Below are 24,476 nucleotides of genomic sequence, written 5' to 3' on the forward strand. Positions count from 1 at the left end.
CTCACACACACACACACACGAACACTCTGGAACACACCATGTCATCACCTCACACACACACACACACACAAACACACCACCTCGTCACCTCACACACACACCACCTCATCACCTCACACACACACGAACACATCACCTCATACACACACACACACCACCTCGTCACCCCTCACACACACACACACACATTGGAATGGTTTAATTGCAGCCATTACCTTTACACACACACACACACACACACAAATATACCCACTCGCTACCTCACACACACCACTCTCATTTCACTTCACACATTACTTTTAATACATCACTTCTCATACACACAACCACACACCCCTCACACACACACACACACACGAACACTCAGGAACACACCATCTCATCACCTCACACATACACAAACACACCACCTTGTCACCTCACACACACACACACACGAACACTCTGGAACACACCATGTCATCACCTCACACACACACACACACACACACACACACACACCACCTCATCACCTCACACACACACCACCTCATCACCTCACACACACATACGAACACATCACCTCATACACACACACACCACGAACACACCACCTCGTCACCCACACACACACACACCGAACACTCAGGAACACACCATCTCATCACCTCACACATACACAAACACACCACCTTGTCACCTCACACACACACGAACACACCACCTCGTCACCTCACACACACACACCACCTCATCACCTCACACACACGAACACACCACCTCACACACACGAACACACCACCTTGTCACCTCAAACACACATTTAAAGGACAAGTTCGGTATTTTACACTTAAAGCACTGTTTTCAGATAGTTTATGATCAAATTTCAACCTAAACGTTCTATTTAGACACATGCTGCTGTCCTGAGAATTTTCGGTTTATGTGGTAGCGCCAGGGCTTGAAAACGAAATTATTTTTCAAACGTTCCGTTCCGAACGGTTCAGGTAGGCCTATGTTTAACGTTTTCGTTCTTGCATGCGTTCTGCCACCAACATATCGGTCCTGAACCGTTCGAAATAAAATATTGTTCGTTCTTAAAGTTCCGGCAGTGTTTGGCGGGCCTATCAAGTCTATTTTTGTGGACTTTACCTGAGAATAGACGTAGGCTACTCATTATTTCCCCTTGATTTAGCCTATACCGTAGCTATGCCCAAAAATAATAAGTCACAGGCGGCATCCAAAAACATTCAGATGGGCTATCCATCCCATAGCCTACAGACTTACTGTAGGGCTAACCTATGCCTATAAATAATTTCTTATCAAAAATATTTCTGGATACGTGCTAAACTCCTTACCTGGTTATAGCCTAAGTTTTATCCATATGGAGATCTTCAAAGGCTTGCGCTATAATTCCAACCCTGTTTATAAACGAACCTGTCTGTTGCTGACAAGGCCTATCTCAAATTTCCGCTTAACTCTTCTACATAGAATAGGCTATAATTGCGCAAACATTTCAAATCTCGACTTTAAAAACGACAAGGCGTGGACAGGCAAAATAGGCTATTACGATAGGCTACAAACAATTTCCAAATCAGTTTCAGTAGCCTACGCTACGAGCTGGCCTAAGATCGAAGTGGCAGACGGATAGGTTACATTACAACAGCAAGACAAAATATACACATTTGGACCAAAGGTCCATTTATTCGTTTTTTTTTTTTTTTTTCAAACTGCAGAAATCAAATTATTAGGCTGTTATATAGAGAAGAAAAAAAAAAAACGTTATTAACCGGTTTTGTGGATTTCAGAATAACGCGTTTCTGTTCCGAACAGTTGAAGACCATTTTGTTTTCGTTTCGTTTCGCTTCCTCGTAAAATTCCGTGAAAATTCCGAAATTTTCATTTTCGGTTTTCGTTCCTTGAACCGGTTCGGAGCCCTGGGTAGCGCCCCCCCTCCTCCACAACGCTGCATAGGTGCACTGGAACAATCCTTCCAACGCATTAAATCGCTGCAAAAGATGCTTTCCAACAGGTGTTTTACCATGGTTGTAAAACTGTGGAGCTATTTTTCCAAACGCCTCACACCTGTACATTCTTCCATTGAGAGCTTGAATAATAGACACTCCAGCCCAGTTGGTGGCAATAATACACCTTACACGTCTTGCCAATTACAAGCAAACCACTGGCATTTTATTGAATACACAGAAGAAGCAGAAGATCGCTGTCTTGAAGTATTTTGCAACAGACAGCTAAAAATGAGGCAATTTTGTGCAGTTCCAAATTATGGGAAAATTTCAGAGAAAAAAAAAGTTGTCACAGACTTCCTTTCAACGATCCAGAAAGGCTAAAGTTGTGACTGGAATTTCTGGGGTTGGATGTGAGCACACCTGTTGGATGTGAGCACACCTGTTGAGAATCTGCAGAAAGCTGATCACCGTGTCTCTGCGGTCTGCATTTTACTTAACTTCGCTGGAGGTCGAAAGAAATCGCCCAAAAAGCTCTTTCGCCTGAGAAATACAGCCCAACCCAAAACTAATTGCAACAGAAATGATTTTTGTTGTATTCAGTTCATGAAACCTTCCCATATCACATACCAAAAGTCCATGAAAATCCAAGTGGTGGAACATTGTCAAAATTGGAATTATTTGTGCATAGGTCAATGGCTTAAAAGCTGCACCTTTGGCAGTTTTATTGAACTTTCATAGCACAGGGGATATGTGAAAATTAGGTCAAATTCTTTCATTAAGGCAGGAAACTTGCAGGTGAACTTGTAGTTTGGAGCCCTGAACATTTTCAGATATAAAACCATTATCAAAAAACCCTAATGGTCGCCGTGGCAACCATTAAAGGAACCATATGTAAGATTGTGGCCAAAACTGGTACCGCAATCACTTTCAAAATACTGAAGAGCGGTGTATCCCTCCCCTCCCCTGACTCGAGGTTGCCAACCCGGATGGCTAAAACACTACTGACTTTGTGATTAGTAGATAGGTGGAGGGTGGCTGCGCGATCAGGCCAAAACACAACATGACATGACAAAACACAACATCAACATCAGTTGAGGGCTGCAACTTCACTTTTAAATGACAATATCCTGGCCGGACTACTGTTGTCAGTGATATAAGTATTTGAAATGAACATGATTTCTTCGTGTCTAGTGAAATATCAGGGCCATTTTATGATTAATTGAAATATTTTTCTTACATACGGCTCCTTTAAATGTTCCACTATAACTGAATTACGCCTATATTCTTCATTATAGCTCCTGAACTAAACATGGTATCTCAGAACAAGTGATGCCTACAGGGATGAGCAGTATTTATTACATGTATTCCATATTTCAAATACAAAATATATCGTATATTCGTAATTTGTATTTGACTGGTTTGAAAAAAAAAACGGCTTCGTATTTTGTATCAAAATACTTTATAGGTATGTATTTTTGTAGTTTAAAATATTGAAAAATATTTTTGGTAAAACCAATACTTTTGGTGATGTGATGACATCATAACTGACTGGTGCTGACTTAGAAATTTGCCCACACTTGTGATAATATTGAGATTCTGGAAGATGATCCGGTGCAAGTTGAGTAACTTTAGGCGGGTCAATATAGGGTTCAACATCAAAAAAATTGATACAAATGTTTTTTTTTATGGATTCTGGTACTGTTAGACATGTTGTACACTCAAGTTTTTCGTCATGCCTGTCTCTTTTATTGAGCAATGAATTTAGTCACGATAAGTCGAGCAACGAGTAAGAATGAACAGGTATGGGATCAGATTCCAAAAATAATTTAGTGGAAATGCATGGATTCCAGTTCATTCTTACTCGTTGCTCGACTTATCTTGACTAAATTCAAGATGGCTGCAAACGCTAAACTTTGTGAAGATACTGTCTGTATAAATAGTCTTGTAAGTAAACTACCAGTGCTTTTTCAAAGTTCTCAATGTCTCGTTTTAAATGTCAGGGCCCTCGGAAGTCTACCAATGAAGTGTGGAGATACATTGAGCCTCGTAAATGGGTGTAAAACAGTGATTTATTTGCATGGCTAGCCCGATGTCAAGCACCACTATTGAAAAAGCTGTTGGTAGCATCGGCTAACTAGCGCCAGATTTTGGAGTGCAGGGGACAAGCCGAGATGGGCTATGAGACATACGTTCACACTCGGTATCATGTTTCAATACACTTTAGGTCAAGATCACACCGGAATTCTCCTTTAATAGTGCAGGCCAAAATGTATCAGCTGTTCACTTGATTTGCCTATACAGAATAGAGGAGTATGTATTATGCATGGTATGGAGGAAGATGGGACATAAGTTGATTAATGCTATATTTCATGTACAGGGCATATGCTTTTAGAATATGTATAGTTTTGGCTGTTCTATGATTTTGGTAAAACCATGACCCATGCATAGGCATGAATTTTATGAATCTTAAACTATATTAGTATAGCATGCACCTTTTGCTAGACGTCACAACAATAGTCACCTCTTTGGAGGCTAGCTGCAGTTATCTGCACCTTTCTGTCGAATTTGGACATCATCATGTCCATCTTCAACTTTGCCTTTACAATTTTCCTTCATTCATGCACTTACATAAGCATACTGTGCTGTCTGATTACTGTTTTAGCCAAAATTGTGCAAAGTAAAGAAGGATCATACAGGCCCCTCTGATTGGACAGACAGTCTGTCAGTCAACCCCCCTACAAGAGGTCAATTACTACACAAGTCTATAAGTCTTGGAAAATGATGGACTGATACTTTCATGTGATATACTGTATATGATTCAGTGACCTCTAAATCAGACCACCAAAAACACTTTCCTACTGTAGGCTGAATAATGCTTAACTATGTGTTTGTACAACTTTAACATTGTGGAACACTTAAATGCAAAAACACACTGGCTCTATTTAAAGACTGAACAACCATTTCCATTTATTCAAAGGGCCAAAATAAAAAAAATAGACACCAATTAGCAACAAACCAGTCTGAAATAAGCCTGAGAAATGTACTAACTCTTTGGAAATAAAAGAATGTTCCTCAACAATGCAATATTCTAAAATTCCATGTTAAGTTAGATGGGGTCAGATATTCTTTAGAATGCTTATTCTACAACATTCTAATTACAGTTTTGTCAGTACTTGCTGAAGGATAATGCATAAAACAACCCTCATTTTAACATATTTCCACCAACTGGATTTTCATGGACTTTTACTATGGTGTTTAGATCACCAATTTAAATATAAAAATGTGAAAATAAATTCTGTTGCAATTTGTTTTGGGTCAGACCTTACTTTGCCTAGACTAATTCAATACAAGTCAATGGAGTTGGACAAAATATACGATAAAACCTGTTGGAAAGAATCTTTTGCAGCGATTTTTGTGTGAGCATATCAGTGAACACCCCTGACCACTCGGTGAGTTTCACGTCTTTGTAAACGAAAGTTTAATGCGTTTTAGGAAGGATTGTTCCAGTGCACCTATACCGCGTTGCTACCACAGAAACCGAAAATTCTCAGGACGGCAGCATGTGTCCAAATTTCAACCTTAAACGTTCTATTTAATCATAAACTATCTGAAAACAGGGCTTTAAGTGTAAAATACTGAACCTGTCCTTTAAGTAAGCAATGCAAGTAAAGAGCATTAAATGCTGTAGATTGGCTTCTGTTTTGTGGGCGGTAACACTGAGTTAGCCTACTGATGCTACGAAGCTGTAACACCGAGTTAGCCTACTGATGCTAAAAAGCTGTAACACTGAGTTAGCCTACTGATGCTACAAAGCTGTAACACTGAGGTAACACTGAGTTAGCCTACTGATGCTACAAAGCTGTAACACTGAGTTAGCCTACTGATGCTACGAAGCTGTAACTTACTACAAACACTCGTTTGTAAGACAAAGCAGCTTTACATCTACTGGCTAAAACAGGCATATATCCATGTCCATATTACATCCTTTCCATGTTGGCCAACACTTGTGATTACATGTCGAGCCTGTCAGTAGTGAGAAGAGAGGTCTATTTGACGCTAGTCATGCCTACCCCACAGGCCTCTGAAATTTACCTACAAAAAAGAACCATAAGGAGATCCGGATGTTAATTGAGGCTTACTATCTATGGCAAGTTGCATTGCAAGTTAGATTTTTGCTACCCCAGAGCTAAGTTTTCCATCTTAACGTACCGAAGATCACAGCAGCCAGTTGAAGGCAGAGGACAAAAGTGTGTTGAGCAAAACGTCTGCATTTCAGACTTCCTCGTCCCCGCGAGAGTTTAACAGGTTTATCATTCAAAACCCCCATGTTATTTTCCCATAGGAAAAATCGCAAGATACCGGATCTCAAAGATGGCAGCATTTTTGTAGGCGAACTTCAGAGGTCTATGGGCTCTAGAGGTCCATTTGACGTCAGTCCTGCCCCCATTGGATCTCTATCTGTACAGTAGCCACGGTTACCGTGATTCACACAATTCCTAGCGGATTTACGACACAATCCCGACCCTATACTGGTTGCTATGTTACCTGGTTGCCATGTTACCTGGTCGATGCCGACACTACACTGGTTGCCATGTTACCTGGTCGATGCCGACTCTACACTGGTTGCTGTGTTACCTGGTTGCTATGTTACCTGGTCGATAATGACTCTATACTGTTTGCTATATTACCTGGTTGCTATGTTACCTGGTCGATGATGACTCTTTACTGGTTGCTATGTTACCTGGTCGATGCCGCGCCCTTTGCACTGCAGGATGATGACCTCCAGCAGCTTGACAGCATGGCATTCTGGGTCTTCACCAGCCTCACCCGTCAGAATCTACACACACACACACTTTAGTCACTCTCCACCTGCAGATGACCACCTTCACAGACATCTAAGAAATGTAGAGCTATCCTACAGGACAGCAGACACAGACAACGCCATACAGAGCAAGTGTGTGTGTGTGGTAATACGTGAATACGTGTGTGTGGTAATACACGTGTGTGTGGTAATACACGTGTGTGTGGTAATACATGTATGTGTGGTAATACATGTGTGTGTGTGTGTGTTGCGGTAATACATGTGTATGTGTGTGGTTATACATGTGTGTGTGTGTGTATACATATATATATGTGTGTGTGTGTGTGTGTGTGTGTGTGTGTGTACCTTCTTGCACATGCTGTAGATGATCTCCAGGTATTTGGTGTCTGATAGCAGGGTGTCCGTATCCACGGTAACGTAGTTATGGAGCAGAGGCATCATGTCTAGAATAAGAGTGAGGTGTGTCTGATGAGCAGGGGGAGGGACTGATGAGCAGGGGGAGGGACTGATGGAGAGTGAGGTGTGTATGATGAGCAGGGGGAGGGGCTTGTGAGCGGGGGCTGGTGAGCAAGGGGAGGGGCTGATGGAGAGTGAGGTGTGTATGATGAGCAGGGGGAGGCTGGTGAGCAAGGGGGAGGGGCTTGTGAGCAGGGGGAGGGGCTGGTGGAGAGCGAGGTGTGTGTGATGAGCAGGGGGAGGGGCTTATGGAGAGCGGTGCGGCCCGCATCACACAGAGCTGCATCTGAACCCCACACAGACGATGCCTCAGTGCTGCTCATGCTAGTGACTACATTTTCATGTTGCCTGTCTTTTAAAGAGCAGTCAAAATGGCACTCTTAATTGTCTACTGAATCAGATGAGCGTGTGCGCAAATTCAAGTCCTTCCATTGACAAAACTTCTTGAAACTAAGTCTTGAAATGAACTGCAAGTCATTAATACTAGGGTCTTTTGCTGCCACTAATCCATATGCAGGACGTTAACTGGGGCAACTCAAGGAAATCCTCTCCTCCAATTGAACGAGACGGCCTTACCGGTAGGCTTTGTTTTTACCCCAGTATGCAACGCATTTCTCTGTCAGATTTAGTTTGGTCTGCAGTGGGATTTTTCTTGAGGTACCCTGCTAGCAAAAGCCCATCCGCATCACACGTTTTGCACCTTCTCTCAATCTCCACATAGCCTACCGCTGCGGAACTCCATGTCCTTACAGCAAGTCTATTTCATGACAAATCCACTTCATACATTAGACATAATCAACGACTTAATCACTATCCGCCTCAACCGTTAAGCAGAAATATCTCCACATAGTAGGCCTAGACTTCCCTCCTTTTCTTTGGTCTTGTACTCTCCCGATTACAACAATGTCTCCCAAGATAGCATTGCCGCCTAAAATACACATGCGTCATCACTGCTACATTAACAAATCTTGCACATAGGAAGAAGGCTGTTAGGTACTATTTTATATTTTATTTTATTCTCAGAAAACTGCTTCATGAAGCAGAACAGGTCCGAAACTACCCAATATAAAAGGCTATTTTAAATGGAAAACGTCCAATGGCATATCGCGCCGATGTGTCTGAACCTGACTCCAGTAGAATTTATAAATATGTGTCCGATCACGACCCCAGTACAACTTATAAATGTGTGTCTGAACCCGACCCAGCCCGTGAGGTACTGTCAGGTATCCACCCTCTAGTGTGTGAGCTCCAGTCTGTGTGTGTACCTGTGAAGTAGTCGAAGCCGTCCTGCTGGAAGACCTCGAAGACGAGTGGGAGGAGCTGCCACATCTGTGGCGACACCTGCTGGCAGGTGAGAGAATGCGCCAGGGAGAGGATCTCCTCGTAGAACTCTAAACACACACACACACGCGCGCACAAGCAAAAACAGTTACACTTGCACCCATAAATTAGCCCGCCCCAGTACCTTACATTACTGGGGAAATCTGATTTAAATCATCCTGTTAAGACGTGTGTGTGTGTGCGCGTGTGTGTCTGCCTTACCTAGAACGTGCTGTTGCAGGACTGTTCCAATCACCTGAAGACAGATGCCTTCCAGCTGCTGTGTGATCTACACACACACACACACGTTAAGACGGTGTACATGGCATTTCAGACAAGTTGAAGAAAGACTATAATCTTGTTTCAGGACGTTTGTTTGAACAGGTGAGTTTGTGTGCAACTGAATGTGTGTGCCTCCTTGTCCACCACCACAGTGTTGAGGATGGCAGTGTGTGTGTGTGTGTGTGTGTGTGTGTGTGTGTGTACGTACCTCCTTGTGGTCCTCCACCACACTCAGCAGGGTGTCGATGGTGTTGAGGATGCCCATGGCTGTGACGGCCTTGTCGTCGCCTCCCTCCTCGTCTGGGCCCGTTTGGATGACCTGGTTAAAGGTCATGGCCAGGTGCTGGGTCATCTCCACGGCGATAGGGGTCACCTCCTCGCTGTACTCGCAGATCATCTTCTGGATGACGCTGGTGAGGTCATCGGTCTCCGTCTCCCGGACGATGTGCAGCAGTGCCTGCATCACGGGCCGGATGAATGGCGTGATGTACTCCTTAGCTGCACACACACACACACACACATATTACACACACGCACCAAAAGTCATTTTGTTTTCTATATTAGTGCACCCAGTCCTCCAAGACCACCCATATTAGTGCATGAGTACATATTGGCCCATGTTAGTGCATGAGTACATATTGGCCATATTAGTCCATAAGTACATATTGGCCCATATTAGTCCATATACATATTGGCCCATATTAGTGCATGAGTACATATTGGCCCATATTAGTGCATGAGTACATATTGGCCCATATTAGTGCATGAGTACATATTGGCCATATTAGTGCATGAGTACATACTGGCTGTAGAAAGTGGTCACGCAGATGCCTCCTGGAGGTCGATTTCAAGTGGATTATTAAATAGTTGGCATTATTCCCATAGACTATCCGTTTCCTAAATAGTTGGGATTATTCCCATAGGCTATCTGTATATTGGATGGTACATATTACACCCATCCCACCCACAAATAACACCAATGCGGAGATAAGTTCAGAACAACACTTCTAAGGTTACGGTCAGCAACAGGCAACTGATTGTCTGTGCGTATGTGGGAGTCGTGACTGGTCACTGAGCCACAGGGTGATCCTGCATGTGTGTGTGCATACACACCTTTCTCCTAGTCATCCTGCGTGTGTGTGTGCATACACACCTTTCTCCTGGTTGCTGATGAGGACCTGCAGGGCAATGGCGGCCTCCACCTTGACGGGCATCTGGTTGTCGTTGATGAGGCAGAGTCGCGTGAGCTCCAGGGCCGTCTGCAGGTTCTGGTCACTCTTAAACTTCACCTCACAGAAGTAGTGCAGGACCCAGCACGCCTACACACACACACACTCTCTCTTAAACTTCACCTCACAGAAGTAGTGCAGGACCCAGCACGCCTAAACACACACACACTCCCTCTTAAACTTCACCTCACAGAAGTAGTGCAGGACCCAGCACGCCTACACACACACACACACACACACACACACACTCTCTCTCTCTTAAACTTCACCTCACAGAAGTAGTGCAGGACCCAGCACGCCTACACACACACACACACACTCCCTCTTAAACTTCACCTCACAGAAGTAGTGCAGGACCCAGCACGCCTACACACACACACACACACACTCTCTCTTAAACTTCACCTCACAGAAGTAGTGCAGGACCCAGCACGCCTACACACACACACACACACTCTCTTAAACTTCACCTCACAGAAGTAGTGCAGGACCCAGCACGCCTACACACACACACACACACACACACTCTCTCTTAAACTTCACCTCACAGAAGTAGTGCAGGACCCAGCACGCCTAAACACACACACACACTCTCTCTTAAACTTCACCTCACAGAAGTAGTGCAGGACCCAGCACGCCTAAACACACACACTCTCTCTCTCTCTTAAACTTCACCTCACAGAAGTAGTGCAGCACCCAGCGCGCCTAAACACAGATTTCTTTTTACCTCACATTTTACACACAAGGGCCACACACACACACAGGCCTTACCCTACCATGAACCCCCAGCCTTACCCTGACCCGACACACAAACACAGGCCCACACACACACACACAGGTCTTACCCTGGCCTGACACACACACACACACAGGTCTTACCCTGGCCCCACACACACACAAACACACAGCCCCCACACACAGGAGCGCTTTGGGTTGCACTCTGTGCACGTTAAATGCGCTATACAAATAAAACTGACTTGACTTGACACAGGTCTTACCCTGGCCTGACACACACACACAGGTCTTACCCTGGCTCTCATGTAGCCCAGCTCGCTGCGGAATAGGGGGAAGACGTGGTTCTGCAACATGAACTCCATCTGGTCCTTATAGACCTTTTTCTGAGGGAGGGAGAGGGAGAGAGAAAGAGAGACAGTGTGTGTGTGTAAGTACTGTGTTTCTCTGAGGGAGAGAGACTGTGTGTGTGTGTGTGTGTGTGTGTGTTTCTCTGAGGGAGAGGCTTCCCCCATCTCGTCCGACAATCCCTCGCCATTTAATCGTTCCATGGTTTTGTTATTGTAAATGAAACATTCTATTTATTCGTTCCATGGTTTTGTTATTGTAAATGAAACATTCTATTTAATCGTTCCATAGTTTTGTTATTGTAAAGGAAACATTCTATTTAATTGTTCCATGGTTTTGTTATTGTAAAGGAAACATTCTATTTAATTGTTCCATGGTTTTGTTATTGTAAAGGAAACATTCTATTTAATTGTTCCATGGTTTTGTTATAGAGTACCGAAGCCATGACGTAGCGTTGCCACGGCAGCAATTTCACTGGATCTAAACAAATCAACCTAACCATTGAAATCACCATAGCGGTGGCTTTCTTAATCTATTTCAATAATTTTACAAAGTTTCTAAGATGTTAGTATATTTTCTTTACACTGCAGGAATCACATACTACAACATATATTCATACCAACACAATCAAATTCGTGACTACAGAGTTTTATTTTAACATGGGTTTCCTCCGTAAAAGAGACCTGCATGTAACTGCAGCATGCGGTTAAAATCCTTAAATTCACAGACATATTTAGCTTTATTTTTTAAGCAAAAAACGTCACTCTTAACTCATTGAGTGCCAAAAACGTAATATTACGTTTTTCCTTCCCATGCGTTGAGTGTCAAAAACATAATATTACGTTTTTAGCTTTTTTTTTTAATTACAAAACTAGACACTCTAACACACCTTATATGTGATTTTGGGAACTCTGTGATGAATGGAAATGAAATATATGACGATCGAAAACTCATGAAAACGCACAATCTGGACATTTTATCATAACTCGGTTGCTGCTTTGGGTCGAATCAGTGACGCATGCACGTCAGCTCAAAACCAGGCCATTTTCGTGGGTCTATCACTAGGTGGCAGTCTCACTAGGTCACTTCCCGGAAACTTTACAGGCAACACTTCATATTTCATGAAAGACGTTATATCTCCATTTCTAGAAAAAAAACCCCAGCGATTTTGATGAAAACTAGCCACTGTTTAGCTTGCGATTTCTCAGGAACAGAGGTGTGCAGAAATACACGGTTTGCACCCACTGAGAGCTTAAAGTCTCACCTTTCAAACGAGCCATTGCATGTGTTCATAGCTATAACACAGAATATGCTGTGGCTGTACAAAAATCATCAACAATGGTCTAGATTGCTGGCACTCTAGGACAAAGCTTCCGAAAACAGCTTGGCATTGAATGAGTTAACAGCCGCCAGTCTTTGAGAAGACGTGAAATATCCACTGGAATTTGGTTTCTTTATATTACACCTGCCAGGGAATCCGTGTTATGTGGGTAAGCTGCGGCCTAGCAGGTAAAGCATGTTTAAATGGCTATAGCCTACATTTAAAACAATTTTTTAGCTAGAAATGATGCCACATGTCTACATTCAATGCTATTTAAGCCACTTCGACAGTTTGTTTAGATCCAGTGATTCTGCCGTCATGGAAATGGAACGTCACACTTCGATCCTCTATTGCAAATGAAACGTTCCATGGTTTTGTTATTGTAAATGAAACATTCTATTTAATTGTTCCATGGTTTTGTTATTGTAAATGAAACATTCTATTTACTCATTCCATGGTTTTGTTATTGTAAATGAAACGTTCTATTTAATTGTTCCATGGTTTTGTTATTGTAAATGAAACATTCTATTTAATTGTTCCATGGTTTTGTTATTGTAAATGAAACATTCTATTTACTCATTCCATGGTTTTGTTATTGTAAATGAAACATTCTATTTAATTGTTCCATGGTTTTGTTATTGTAAATGAAACATTCTATTTAATTGTTCCATGGTTTTGTTATTGTAAATGAAACATTCTATTTAATTGTTCCATGGTTTTGTTCATTCTTGCTGTGCCGTCTTCTCCCATTTTCATTTAGTATTTTGCGATGAGTGAAACAGCGCCCCCATAAATGCTATGTAGTGAAACACAGTATTACACTCCCGTTGTCTCCAAGTGGCACCCAGCCCGAGTTGGAATCCTCATCACTAAAGCAACGTGAAAATAAAAAGATAATCAACCAATCAAATTATCGAGACTTACTTCGAGAGGAAAGCCATCCCACTCAGTCTTTTGATTACGTGCAAGTTTGAGTTTTGTTGAGATCAGATCATGTTAACAAGTGCCATTTTGGACGGTAGAGATTTGGAATTGTTAGTACAAAACAATCGTAGTAAACTACCTCTTCAACAATGACCTCAAGTTAAATCTAACAGCAGACCAAAACTGGAGGTTCGTATTGAGAGGGTAGAAACATTTAAGAGTTTAAAGGGAGGGAGGGAGAGCCTGCGTTTCCCAAAACCACAGTTGCTAACCTGGTTGGCAATGGGAAATTGCATTGACTTAGCAACTATGTGCCCCAGACTAGTAGTATGTGTGTGGTCTGAGTGTGTGGATCTCGGCCAGAGAGCTGATCGGTGTGTGTGCGCGCGTGTGTGTGCGCACCTTGAGGAGGATCTCGGCCAGAGAGCCGATCATGTGTAGAGCTCCATCCTTCTTGCGGGGGTCTGAGGCGGGATCAGTCAGGATCTGATAACAGAAGCCCATCGTCTTCTGAAGCACCTACACACACACACACACACTTACAGTTTGATCCATGGCCCACAGTTTCACACAATTTGTTCACCCAAACATCCCCCCACAATCACACACACACACACACACCTCCTTCCTCTTGTTGCAGGCGGTGAAGAGCAGTGTCTGTGCTGCTGTAGTGGGGGAGATGAAGTCCTCAAACACATCTGAGACCAACAAACACAAAGGGAAACAAACCAACACAAAGGTTAACAAACACAAAGGTAAACAAAGTTGCACTTCACCACTCCTCAACTCATCCTTAACGGGCTAATGAGTGGATGTCTGGTGTGTGTGTGTGTGTGTGTGTGTGTGTGTGTGTGTGTGTGTATTCGTACCAAATATCATGCGGATGTACTCGTAGGGGCCCTGTGTGTGTGTGTGAATGTGTGTTTGTACCAAACTTCATGCGGATGTACTCGTAGGGGTCCTGTGTGTGTGTGTGTGTGTTCGTACCAAACTTCATGCGGATGTACTCGTAGGGGTCCTGTGTGTGTGTGTGTGTGTTCGTACCAAACTTCATGCGGATGTACTTGTAGGGGTTCTGTGTGTGTGTGTGTGTTCGTACCAAACTTCATGCGGATGTACTCGTAGGGGTCCTCCTGCCAGAGCTCCTCGTCGCTGTCTGTGTAGCACATGAGGGGGAACACCACGTCCTGGATGATGCCCTGGAACACACACACACACACACACACACACCAATTTTGCCAATTTAAAAAAGCTTAACTCGAGTTGCGATTCAAAGACCGCTGTTCGCCAGCAGCAGCATCCATCTTCTTTGTTTTAGTAGCAGGAAATTCAGGCGGAACCGTCGCTGACTCTATAGACAATGCGATTGGCCTGATAGAAGATGGAGAGTTGCTGGACTACCCTGTGGCTGCCAATTACATTTGCTGCCGCTAGGCTATGGGACCCCCAACATCTGGTACGGAACACTCTGTAACCTGGGACCCCCAACATCTGGTGCAGAACACTCTGTAACCTGGGACCCCCAACATCTGGTGCGGAACACTCTAACTTGGGACCCCCAACAACTGGTGCGGAACATTCTGTAACCTGGGACCCCCAACATCTGGTACGGAACACTCTGTAACCTGGGACCCCCAACATCTGGTACGGAACACTCTGTAACCTGGGACACCCAACATCTGGTGCGGAACACTATCTCGTCTTCCACTTGGCCAATAAAGCACTAGTGCAGCACTATAAAGCACTAGTGCAGCACTATAAAGCACTAGTGCAGCACTATAAAGCATTATAAAGCACTAGTGCAGCGCCGAAGAGAAGCACCGGTCAGAAGTAGGGCCTCATCTCTCCCCCGGAACACACAGGGATGCAAACAAACAAAGATAGAAATAAAAAATGTGGTTCATTAGATCCTCTTCAGGATCTCTGTCACCTAAAGATGTCCAGGTGTTCCTGTAGCGGAACCTAAAGATGTCCAGGTGTTCCTGCAGCGGAACCTAAAGATGTCCAGGTGTTCCTACAGCAGAACCTAAAGATGTCCAGGTGTTCCTACAGCAGAACCTAAAGATGTCCAGGTGTTCCTGCACCTAAAGATGTCCAGGTGTTCCTGCACCTAAAGATGTCCAGGTGTTCCTGCACCTAAAGATGTCCAGGTGTTCCTGCACCTAAAGATGTCCAGGTGTTCCTGCAGGGGAACACTAGAGGCACATGGCCATGTTGGGGTCTGTCCCAACCACTTCCAAACCACTGCTGTTCCAAACGTGTAAGAGATAGATAGATACTTTATTGATCCCCAAGGGGAAATTTAAGTGTGTGTGTTTACCTGGATGTGAGGCTTGAGGTTTTTCCAGGTAACAGCGTGAGCAATGCCCTGGTTGATGTAGTTGAGTGTCTGTTGCAGAACACGTGGAGCCACATAGTGCTGCTCTTTATACTGGTACAGCACCTTCAACAGGACCTACACACACACACACAGAAATACATTATCATTACATAGTGCTGCTCTTTATACTGGTACAGCACCTTCAACAGGACCTACAGACAGACAGACAGACAGACCTGCTGTGCGGCTACTGCGTAGCCCTTCAGGAAGAGCTCTGCAAACTCAGCATACTCTTTGGTGGTGTTTCCAGGGCTACCGTACCTATGGCAACAAACAACAAATCAGCCATGCTACAGGGAGCAACAGAGGAAGAGAGGATGAAAGGATGAGAAGAGAGGAGAGGAGCAATGTGTGTGTACTCATAATGGTGGTCCAGAGAGGAGAGGATGGGGTTGAAAGAAGAGAGGTGGAGAAAAGAGGACAGGAGGAGGATAAGACAGGAGGATGAGAAGAGAGGAGGAGGAGAGGAGAAGAGGAGAGGAGGAGAAAAGGACAGGAGGAGAAGAGGACAGAGAAGAGGAGGAGGAGAGGAAAGGAGGAGGAGGAGGAGAAGAGAGGACAGGAGGAGAAGAAAAAGGAGGAGAGGAGGAGGAGAAGAGAGGAGGAAGAGGAGAAGAGAGGAGGAGGAGAGGACAGGACAGGAGGAGAAGAGGAGAAAGAGGAGGAGGAGGAGAGAGGAGAAGAGAGGACAGAGGAGAGCTAGATGTTTACCTCTCAAACAGGCGGGCCAGGATGTGCAGAGCCCACTTCTTACACTTCCACCAGGGCAGCTCCTGCCTCTCCTCCTCGTCAACCTGGAGCGTCTCCTGCACACACACACACACAGTCAGAGAGGAAGGAGGGAGAACGTGCCAGAGAAATGTAGACAGTGAGTAAAAGATCTAGAGAACGAGTGAAATCTGGACAGCGACAGATCAGATGGAGAGAGATCTATTGCGAGCTGTAGAGAGCTAGTGAGATGGAGAGAGCAATCTAGAGAACAGAGGGGGATCTAGAAAGCAGAGAGAAATCTAGAGAGCAAGAGAATTAGAGAGATCTGGAAACAAGCAAGAGAGGTCCAGACAGATCTAAAGACAGAGAGATCTAGGAAGTGAGGGATTGAGAGGTTTGCTTACTGGAGGAACGTCTCTGTCCACCACCGTCTTCAGAATCTCCATCCAATCGGTCAGAGTCTGTCTATTAATGAGCTCCAGAGGCAAGTTATACTACACACACACAGAATGAGAGAAAGATTAGAAAACATACAGTCTGTTAATAAACTCCAGAGCCGATACTTTACTACACACTCCCAGTGTGTGTCCGTACCTGGAAGAGGGCGTAGAGGATCTTGAAGATCTGTTTCTGGATGAGGACAGAGTCGCTGGAGGCATCTGGGAGCAGCTGGATGAAACGCTCCCTCAGCATCGGCATGAAGATCTGCATCGCCGCCACCAGGGGCTGCCGCTCCTCCGGCTTCTTATACCTGCACACACACACACACACACACACCTGAGCATCTTATACCTGTACACACACACACCTGAGCATCTTTTACCTGCACACACACACACACCTGGGCATATTATACCTGCACACACACACACACACACCTGAGCATATTATACCTGCACACACACACCTGAGCATATTATACTTGCGCGCACACGCACGCACACACACACACACCTGAGCATCTTATACCTGCACACACACACACACCTGAGCATCTTATACCTGCACACACACACCTGAGCATTAAAGCAGCCCTTATCCCTGCACACACACACACACCTGAGCATCTTATACCTGCACACACACATACCTGAGCATCCTGCACACACACACATACCTGAGCATTAAAGCAGCCCTTATACCTGCACACACACACACACACACACACTAGTGTTGTCACGATACCAAAATTATGACTTCGATACGATACCTGCCATAAATATCACGATGCTCGATACTGAAACGATACTACGGCGAAATCCTAAGATATCTGGAAAAGAAAGGACTCATACCTCCAAGTGTATTGAGTCATTTGTGTTGAATTCGGTGCACTTTTGTAGTGTGCAGGTCAATTCTGGGTTCTAAACTTCCTACATAATTATTATTTTTATAGTCAGTAAAATAGTAGGCCTACTTTATCTGATTAAGTCCTTTATTTTTTGTTATAGTTCATTTACATCGTGTTGTGTTTTGCCAATAAAGTAGCCAAACTAGGCTAGATCAAGGTCATTGTTGAAAAAATCTGCATGCAAATCACTGAATGCTATGCAGAGGGGCCTAATCTTTAGGCCATCTGATGTACAGTATAGGCTACCCTAGGCCTTCCCGTGTTCATGGGATTTCTTTGACAGTTGCAAAGGGAAAAATGTGAGAATAGTCTTCTTTTTAAGCCCAGTGTACAAGTAATGACGTTCCAACCACTCAGGTCTTCGTCAGATACTGTAGGCCTACACCATTACCTGTTGCAATATATCTGTGTGCATTCCTACATTACGTCTATTTCTTTGATAACATGATTTGCTACCACGTAACAATAAGCCGCTATTATTATTAGGACTCAACACGCTTTGGTGGCATTATATGCTGTGGGCTTTAATTAGCGCATTCCGGGTAGCCTATCCTACATCTGGGCAATAATTATTAAACAAATTGCAGTCTACATGCCATGACAAATATTACCAGTAGTACTGACCGAACATGAAATAGATTGTTTATAAGTTATGGTAATGTTATTCTGGCGTGAACATTGCGCTTTCATCACGTTAGCACCCTATGATTACAGCTCGTTATGTCTCGTCAAAATTCATTGATGAAGGAAGGTTCGCTTAATCCCAGAGAACCGTCGGAAACGTCGGAAATCGTATCGTTTTTTGCGTGAAGGCATCGTGACACCTTTTCAGCATCGATACACCGTGCAACACAACACACACACACACACACACACACCTGAGCATCTTATACCTGCACACACACACACACACCTGAGCATTAAAGCAGCCCTTACACCTGTACACACACACACACCTGAGCTTCTTATACCTGAACACACACACCTGAGCATCTTATACCTGCACACACTCACCTGAGCATCTTATAGCTGCGCACACACACACACACACCTGAGCTTCTTATACCTGCACACACACACACACCTTGACATTAAAGCAGCCCTAAGGAGCTTCTTATACCTGCACACACACACCTAAGCTTCTCATACCTGCACACACACACACACACCTTGACATTAAAGCAGGCCTAATGAGCTTCTTATGGCAATGCTTCTTGAGCTGCAACGAGCCGAAGTACAGCCTACTGGCAGATGTGGTGTCTCATGACTCTGATACCAACACCCTAGGTACTGGGCAGAGTTCACTGGGGGGCTCAATAGTTTAATCAAGCATCAGCGGTCAAACCTGCTGTGCAAATGGCACTGGCATACCTGGGTAAGGGTGTAAAGATTCACCAGTACATACTGGTAACCAATTTGAACATTAAAGATGCAAGTGCATCGATAAGCGAACCCCTACATGGGTTTTAAATCTTTACACTTACACTCCTATTTGGTATTTTTGCTCGAAATTGCACACCGCCAGTGTTTCCCATACATTGACTTATTTGTGGCGGCCCACCACAATATCAACATTGACCACCACACAATGATTGTACTAAATTGTGCTTAAATCTGGTTAGAATCATAACCGGGCTGCACTAATTTGTTAAAAACTGTTGCATTCGAGTTAATTCTGCAAACCTACCACCACAAATAGAATTCAATTCTGTGGGAAACAATGCACACCGCCTATGAACAATGGCCCCGTTTCCACATACTTTCACTTATATTCAAGAGCTTGAACTCTTTTGAAAGCAGAGGCCTTGCAGATTATTTTGGTACCAATAGATTGACTGTGTGATGAACTGTCAGAGAATGGCAAAGGGTAGAATGATAGTTTTTTTTTTTTTTTTTAGGCGGTTTTGTACATCTCTGGAAATGACCACATTCGGCCCTCTTGGTCATTTATTTTGTCTGGGAAACACAACTGAGGTACCAGGTCTTGTGAATCTGTATCTTAAAGTAGATAAATATTGGTTGAAATATGATTACTTTAGACCATTATTTGCCAAGGTATGCTCATGCGTTTTGTAAAATGCCCTATGGAAACTCCCCCTAGGACTTCTGGTTACCCATAATGCATTAAAAGGCTTACTGTGTGGCAACCTCTTGGTGTAGAAGCATAATCCTGGTCTCTAGGAAACACAGGGGTTCTGATATAGAATGACTACACAAAATATGGAACAATTACACAAAAGTGTCTATTTTTGCATTTTCTTTGTTGGTTCAATGGCAGATGGCAATGACAGAATTGGATTCAATTTGTGAACTTTTGAGTCTTGGAAAACACTTTTCCATTTACATTGGAATTTTGCAAACATTCAGTGTCAGAGTCAATAAAATGATGTAACAACATTGACAAGCAGCTATAAGTAAGCATGCTAAACTCGACATCCAAACAGGACTCTAACGTTAGCTTTGAGATACTGCTTGAGTGCATAACTTAGTAGGCCTACATTGAGGAGACTAAACTATGACACTTAGCAGAGTTAACTTGAATGCAGCAGTTTTGAACAAATGTGCGCAGCATGGTCACGATGCTAAGCGGATTTAATAGCAATTTAGCCCGCTGTCAGCTATGCAATGCTTCTATGTGGCAACAACAATCCTTCAACAATCGTGAATATTTTGTGTTAAATGCACATGCAGAGGGGCAGCGGGCTCGTTACGAGAGAGCGGGGCGGGGCAAGGAAAGGCTGCGTGCGTAAAAAGTGCAGCTCAATGAAAGGATTTGATCTGATCTTTAATTTAAATAGTACAACATAGAACATTAATGTGTGGCGGTTTTGATTTTGTCTGGCGCCCTGCCACGTATTCGAAACAATGAATGGATGTGTATAAGATCACTACAGGCTGCTTATCATACTGACAGTGGAGGAATCCTACGAGACCCTGAGTGTGTGTGTGAGTGTGTGTGTGTGTGTGTGTGTGTGTGTGTGTGTACACTCACTCGTAGTTCTTGACCAGCTGGTAGAGACAGAGCAGGATCCCGAGCCAGGCGCTGCTGTTGTCGGACTGCAGGTAGAAAGCGATCTTGTCCACGATTGCGGTCCACTTCCCAGGGTAGTCCTGCTTGATCATGTGGTGGATGCAGGTGGTGAGCTGGACCCTGCAGCACGCACACACGCACGCACAGACACACAAGCTCAGTTAAACTAGAGGCTCGTCCTAAAGACTATGAAGTACTCACGAGCAACAACTTCTGGACTCATGTCGATTCTACAATGGTAACAGTGTGTGACCCTCTACCCCAGGGGTGGGCAAACTGCGGCCCGCGGGCCGGATCCGGCCCGCCAAGCACTTTCATCCGGCTCGCCGAGCATTTCATTTAGTTATCAGGCTGCTCGCTATTTTTTTCCTGCGATAGAGACGACGTTGGTTAGCTTTACTGCAAACTGCTTTTCAGTCTCCTTAGATAACGTTTACAATGTCAATGTCAAAACATCATGTTAAATAGAGATAACATCATGTTAAACTAAGTTAACTCTTAGTTATCTCCTTTGCAGCAGATCTAACGTTAACATTATGCAATCCATTTAATTTGGAACGCGTCTGCACTCACGAGAGGGAGAGAGAGCCGCAGGCTCCAGCTGGCTTGTCATTGTTGATAATTGATATCTCCTTCTTATAAGAAAGTTTTAAAAGGAAATCATGAAGGCAACAGTAGTTCCCACTACTGACCATTTAAAAACTGTGAGAGGGCCCAGTCGTAGGTACAGCACTAGCCATAGCGGAGCAGGCAGAAGATCATTGAGAAATAAACGTGAATTAAAGCGACAGTGCACAATTTATACATTTGTTAAACAGCATAGAATTAGCAGTATTTTTAAAACAAATTAGCAGTATTTTAAAACAAATACTTTGCATACTAAATTATAGGCTATAAAAAATGTATTTTTTTAATGTGTGTGTCGTGGGGGGAGGGTGTGGGTTGTTGTGCGGCCCGCCGGCCAGTTTTCAAAACCCAATGTGGCCCTTGAGCTAAAATGTTTGCCCTCCCCTGCTCTACCCTCTACTCTGTGAAGAATGGATAATGGCGTCTATGGTGTGTGTCTGTGTGTACCATATACTCTCTGAAGAATGGATGATGGCCTCTATGGTTGGTGTCTGTGTGTACCATATACTCTCTGAAGAATGGATGATGGCCTCTATGGTTGGTTGGTGTGTGTGTGTGTATACCGTATCCTCTCTGGGGAGTGGATGATGGCCTCTATGGTTGGTTGGTTGGTAAGTATAAGTATAAGTATATATACTTTTTTGATCCCGTGAGGGAAATTTGGTCTCTGCATTTATCCTAATCGTGAATTAGTGAAACACACTCAGCACACAGTGAACACACAGTGAGGTGAAGCACACATAATAATCCGGGCAAAGAAAGTGAGCTGCCTGCTATAACGGGCGGGCGCCGGGGAGCAGTGAGGGGTTAGGTGCCTTGCTCAAGGGCACTTCAGCCGTGGCCCACTGGTCAGGGCTCGAACCGGCAACCCTCCGGTTACAAGTCCAGAGTGCTAACCAGTCCAGTTAGTTGGTGTGTGTGTGTGTGTGTGTGTGTACCGTATCCTCTCTGGGGAGTGGATGATGGCCTCTATGGTGTGTGTGTGTGTGTGTGTGTGTGTGTGTGTGTGTGTGTGTGTGTGTGTACCGTATCCTCTCTGGGGAGTGGATGATGGCCTCTATGGTGTGTGTGTGTACCGTATCCTCTCTGGGGAGTGGATGATGGCCTCTATGGTGTGTGTGTGTGTGTGTGTGTGTGTGTGTGTGTGTACCGTATCCTCTCTGGGGAGTGGATGATGGCCTCTATGGTGTGTGTGTGTGTGTGTGTACCGTATCCTCTCTGGGGAGTGGATGATGGCCTCTATGATGTTGTCTCTGATGAACTGCCGGTCCTCCTCAGGGATGGTGCAGACAGGTGTCTCAGTGTTCTCACCCTCACTCCAGTACTGAGTCACCATGTTCTTCAGGTAGATTACACCTACACACACACACACGCACACACAGTTAGAACAGGTGGTAGCGGTCATGGTAGGGCTTGCTCTCGCAGATGACCAAGGTGACTCGCTAGTGGGCTGAGGGGGCAACTGACCAATCAGATGACTCATCTGAGAACCCCCTTAAGACAGGCAGGGATGAGGCCCAATCAGCACATCTCTAAATGATGTCACCACGAACACAGAGCACTAGGTTTTTAGATATGGGTGCAGGGGCTCATCACCATGGATACAACGCTCTGACCGCTGTTTTACATCCTTCTGTTATTGTTATTATTTTGCTGTGTGTAAAGTGTGTACATTATTATGCAAAGTCCCATAACCATAACCATTATTATTACTAAGTAAGTAATGTAAGTATATACACTCTTTTGATCCGTGAGGGAAATTTGGTCTCTGCATTTATCCCAATCCGTGAATTAGTGAAACACACAGCACACAGTGAACACACAGTGAGGTGAAGCACACACTAATCCCGACGCAGTGAGCTGCCTGCAACAACAGCGGCGCTCGGGGAGCAGTGAGGGGTTAGGTGCCTTGCTCAAGGGCACTTCAGCCGTGCCTACTGGTCGGGGTTTGAACCGGCAACCTTCCGGTAACAAGTCCGAAGCGCTAACCAGTAGGCCACGGCTGCAGACTACTACTACTGGGTTGCAGTGCTACACGGATCAACCGACAGAAAAAAAAGTGTTTGTGTGTGTGTGTGTGTGTGTGTGTGTGTGTATGTGTGTGTGTGTATTACCTGCTTGTCTGACAGGGAGGTCCAGCTGATCGGACATAGTGACCTGGAGGAGTGTGGACACAAAGTTCATCTGCGAGTGACCCTGGGGAGAGAACACAATAGATAAGTCACGTGCACACACACACACACACACACAGTACAGGATCACACACACACACACACACACACAGTACAGGATCACACACACACACACACACACAGTACAGGATCACACACACACACACAGTACAGGATCACACACACACAGGATCACACACACACACACACATGTGTGTGTGTGATCCTGTACAGGATCACACACACACACACACACACACACACAGCTTCTGCAGCACCCACCTATTGGCCTGGGGCTACAAACGCTTAATGCTGGAGTCCATGTGTAGAGACACTGATTATACTTCGATCAAAGTTTCATGTTGTGTCAAGCCTTCTTAGCGATTTTGACGCGATCATGTATCAAAATAGTAGTGGCCCCATGATTCCCATTCTAAAGGCCGAAAACGACAACGTGGACGAGCTTGTGGCGCTTCGGACGTAATTATGCTTTTAAACAAAAGTTGGACTCGGGTACAATCACAAAAACACCCTAGAGTGCACTTTGGCGAAAGTTACGCTTTAAGTGTTTCCAATGCACTACCGTTGTGTTTGCTATGTTTTTGTTCCCGTATTTCTACACTGGGATTGAATTAGCAGTATTTGTTGTTAATGTTCTGTATGCATACAATCATGTTATGGTAACTGTACTTTTTGAATACATGAACCTACTATTTTATAAGTTCAAATAGACACAAAATCTCGTTTTTATTCATTCCACTGGTAGTCTGTTTTGCTCAAATAGAGGCCCGGCCCTAATTCTGATCTCCTTCCAATAAAGGCCTGGACCGC

At 44.3% G+C, this 24,476-nt stretch overlaps 1 protein-coding gene across 1 annotated transcript in view; it reads right to left on the reverse strand.

Moving 5' to 3' along the window:
• The window catches only part of ipo7 (importin 7), a 32,651-nt gene that overhangs the window by 3,712 nt on the left and 4,463 nt on the right, over positions 1–24,476 (reverse strand). Inside the window, exons 2-19 of the mRNA XM_048230927.1 lie at positions 23,589–23,670; positions 22,683–22,830; positions 20,809–20,967; positions 17,063–17,219; positions 16,873–16,962; positions 16,469–16,563; positions 15,934–16,018; positions 15,698–15,832; positions 14,477–14,576; positions 13,999–14,075; positions 13,780–13,896; positions 11,081–11,170; positions 9,977–10,142; positions 9,032–9,321; positions 8,764–8,830; positions 8,487–8,612; positions 7,111–7,208; positions 6,685–6,780 (exon numbers count right to left, since the gene is read on the reverse strand). Of these exons, the coding sequence (XP_048086884.1) occupies positions 6,685–6,780; positions 7,111–7,208; positions 8,487–8,612; positions 8,764–8,830; positions 9,032–9,321; positions 9,977–10,142; positions 11,081–11,170; positions 13,780–13,896; positions 13,999–14,075; positions 14,477–14,576; positions 15,698–15,832; positions 15,934–16,018; positions 16,469–16,563; positions 16,873–16,962; positions 17,063–17,219; positions 20,809–20,967; positions 22,683–22,830; positions 23,589–23,670 (2,178 nt within the window). The remainder of the gene's footprint in view (positions 1–6,684; positions 6,781–7,110; positions 7,209–8,486; positions 8,613–8,763; positions 8,831–9,031; positions 9,322–9,976; positions 10,143–11,080; positions 11,171–13,779; positions 13,897–13,998; positions 14,076–14,476; positions 14,577–15,697; positions 15,833–15,933; positions 16,019–16,468; positions 16,564–16,872; positions 16,963–17,062; positions 17,220–20,808; positions 20,968–22,682; positions 22,831–23,588; positions 23,671–24,476) is intronic.

Source organism: Alosa alosa, chromosome 21, assembly GCF_017589495.1.
Source record: "Alosa alosa isolate M-15738 ecotype Scorff River chromosome 21, AALO_Geno_1.1, whole genome shotgun sequence".
In the NCBI taxonomy this organism is placed as follows: Eukaryota; Metazoa; Chordata; class Actinopteri; order Clupeiformes; family Clupeidae; genus Alosa; species Alosa alosa.